Genomic DNA, 2500 nt, shown 5'->3' on the forward strand with positions numbered 1-2500 from the left:
AGAAAATATGTCTTTGTTATGCTGGATTTTGTGTAGTTTGACAACTTAATGAAATATGCTTTCAAGAGCAATTCTCCATAACCATGTTATGACATTGGAAATGCAGTGATTTTGCAAGTATGTATACATTTACAACCATATGCCAGATTTTAATTTAATGAGAGTTGACTGTGTGTCCTTGCAACAGCTGACGTGAATGAGAAACCATCTGTTACATTAAATAAAAATTAAAAAAAAAAAAACATCAGTGTGTTCATCTGGTTTGTTTTTAGGTGTATAATATTGACTATTGTGTGGCTGCTGCGGGAAATGAAGGATATTATATATTGCTACATGCATATTCTGAATGTTATTCTGAATGTTTAGCCTCATTTGGAGTAGACATATCAACTCCATAGTCCATGGAGAGAGATTACTATTGTAATAGTACAGCATCTTTACCTTGTACTTTAAACCTGGAAGTTCTCAGATTCATGAATATTGATTTTGGACTTGGAGTTCAATCCATGTGCATGGCAGAAAGGATGCTGAACATAAATCTTAATAATGTATCTATGTGGAATGCATTCATGAAGTAAATTTTAGTTCTGTCTGACTGACTGATAAGATAAGAGATCCACTTTGACCTCGCTCTCTGTAAGAATAACACTACCCCTTCACACACACACACACACACACACACACACACACACACACACACACACACACACACACACACACACACACACACACACAGTGACACTCGTCATTCTTCCCAGTAAAGCACTTCCAGCTGAGAACACACAACCTCCATCTGACCCTTGAGGAGCACCCTTCCATCCTGACATCTCTAAGCAGATACTGTTTCCTTATAAGGATACGTGTACACACAGATGCATTTGCAGGAGTGTCTCAAACACTGTATTGATTTATCAAGGGCTTGCCTTTTATGGTGGTGGTCACATTTCCATTTTACGTATCAGCCAAGATGCATTATCCGTAATGCCAAAGGTAAATGTAAAAAGGCAAGTCATTTATCACTGCAGGAAATGACTGAATGACAGATGTGACTTATATAAAATGTAGTTGTAAAACACGATAACAGTTTAAATGCATTTCACATGCTTTTCCATTGTTGTTCACTTACACTTTGGCTCAGCTGTTCTTTTCCTCCTCCATCTTTTCATTACTCAGGGGCTGTTGTTTGTTGAACTGTTATGTTTTTTTTCTGTTTAACTAAAGGAGCATATTGGTTAATGGTTGCAGCTCACAGTGGTACAGGTAATATAATCTGTAGAAAACAATTGGCTTAGTTCTGGACTGACACGTCATGATCTTAATCACAGACCAATTAAATCCAGACAGACACACACTGTTTGCCTCTTGAAGTTGTTGTCATTAACTTGAGCTTTAATCTGTTATAGGAAACACAACAAAGTTTTAATGTGTAAATGATTGCTGAAATATTCAGGCACTTTATAATTAAAACCAAATTGCAGCAGTGACAAAGTGCAGGAAATGAAATAGCACACCATGGGTATAATTAACACAATGAGATAGTGATGGTAAAAACCACAGATCTCTTAGTGAGTAACGTCAATGCAGTAATAAGGGCGCTGCATGCTACATCTAAATCTAATTATATCTTTGTATGATTACGGGTGTCAGTGATGGTCATTCTGCAGGACAATGGCTTTGCTGGCATATTAAACATTATGAATATCAGCCTTGTCTCTTTAAGAAAAGGTGTCTATGAAGTTTAATTCCAGATGGATAGTGGGATAAACCTCCTCGGCTTGGTTGGAAAGTGTGTTTCTTTATCATGGTATAATTTCAGGTTTTTCACTTTGATGGATTACAAACAAGTAATGTTTGTGCCCAGCATGTGTCTAGCTTTCTTCTGTAATTTCCCTTTAGAATAAAGTTTCTTGAATTACGATTTCTTTGGTAAGTTTAACTTACTCTACTCTAACGTACTCTAATGACTTATTTGCCACCATTTGTGTCGAACGAGTTCTATGGAAGTTGCTCAGCATTTGTCTTGCTTATTGACTTTATTGGGGTCACTGGGTTTATGCAGCTTTAGATTAGCTCTACTTCTGACCTCTTTACAATCTCTTCCTGTGTGTGTGTGTGTGTGTGTGTGTGTGTGTGTGTGTGTGTGTGTGTGTGTGTGTGTTTGTGTTTGTGTGTGCATCCAATCCATAGATCATCGATGAGGAGGAGACCCAGTTCATGACCAACTGCCCTCCTGCTGTGACTGAGAGCACGCCTCGTAGGAGGACCAGGATAGAGGTGTTCTGGACAGCGCCCCCCTCAGGCAGTGGCTGTGTCGTCCTCAAGTAGGTTCCCCCTGAGCCATGTCTCTCATCTCTGCAGCACTGGACACTGAAATGAAGGAAAGCAGTAAATCAGTTTAGTTCGGTTCAATTCAGTTTATGTTCAGTTTAGTCTCAAGGTGCTTTAGAGAACCCAGTTTGAGCTTGATCCTTGAAGTTCCCAGAGCAAAAGGGGGAAGAAA

The 2500-nt window shown here is 38.8% G+C and overlaps 1 protein-coding gene across 2 annotated transcripts in view; it reads left to right on the forward strand.

Moving 5' to 3' along the window:
• spon1a (spondin 1a) overlaps positions 1-2500 on the forward strand; it is a 94490-nt gene that overhangs the window by 7267 nt on the left and 84723 nt on the right. For both annotated transcript variants that reach the window (XM_042062245.1, XM_042062246.1), the window contains exon 3: positions 2188-2321. In XM_042062245.1, coding sequence (XP_041918179.1) covers positions 2188-2321 — 134 coding nt within the window. The remainder of the gene's footprint in view (positions 1-2187; positions 2322-2500) is intronic.

Source organism: Alosa sapidissima, chromosome 14 (genome assembly GCF_018492685.1).
Source record: "Alosa sapidissima isolate fAloSap1 chromosome 14, fAloSap1.pri, whole genome shotgun sequence".
Classification (NCBI taxonomy): domain Eukaryota; kingdom Metazoa; phylum Chordata; class Actinopteri; order Clupeiformes; family Clupeidae; genus Alosa; species Alosa sapidissima.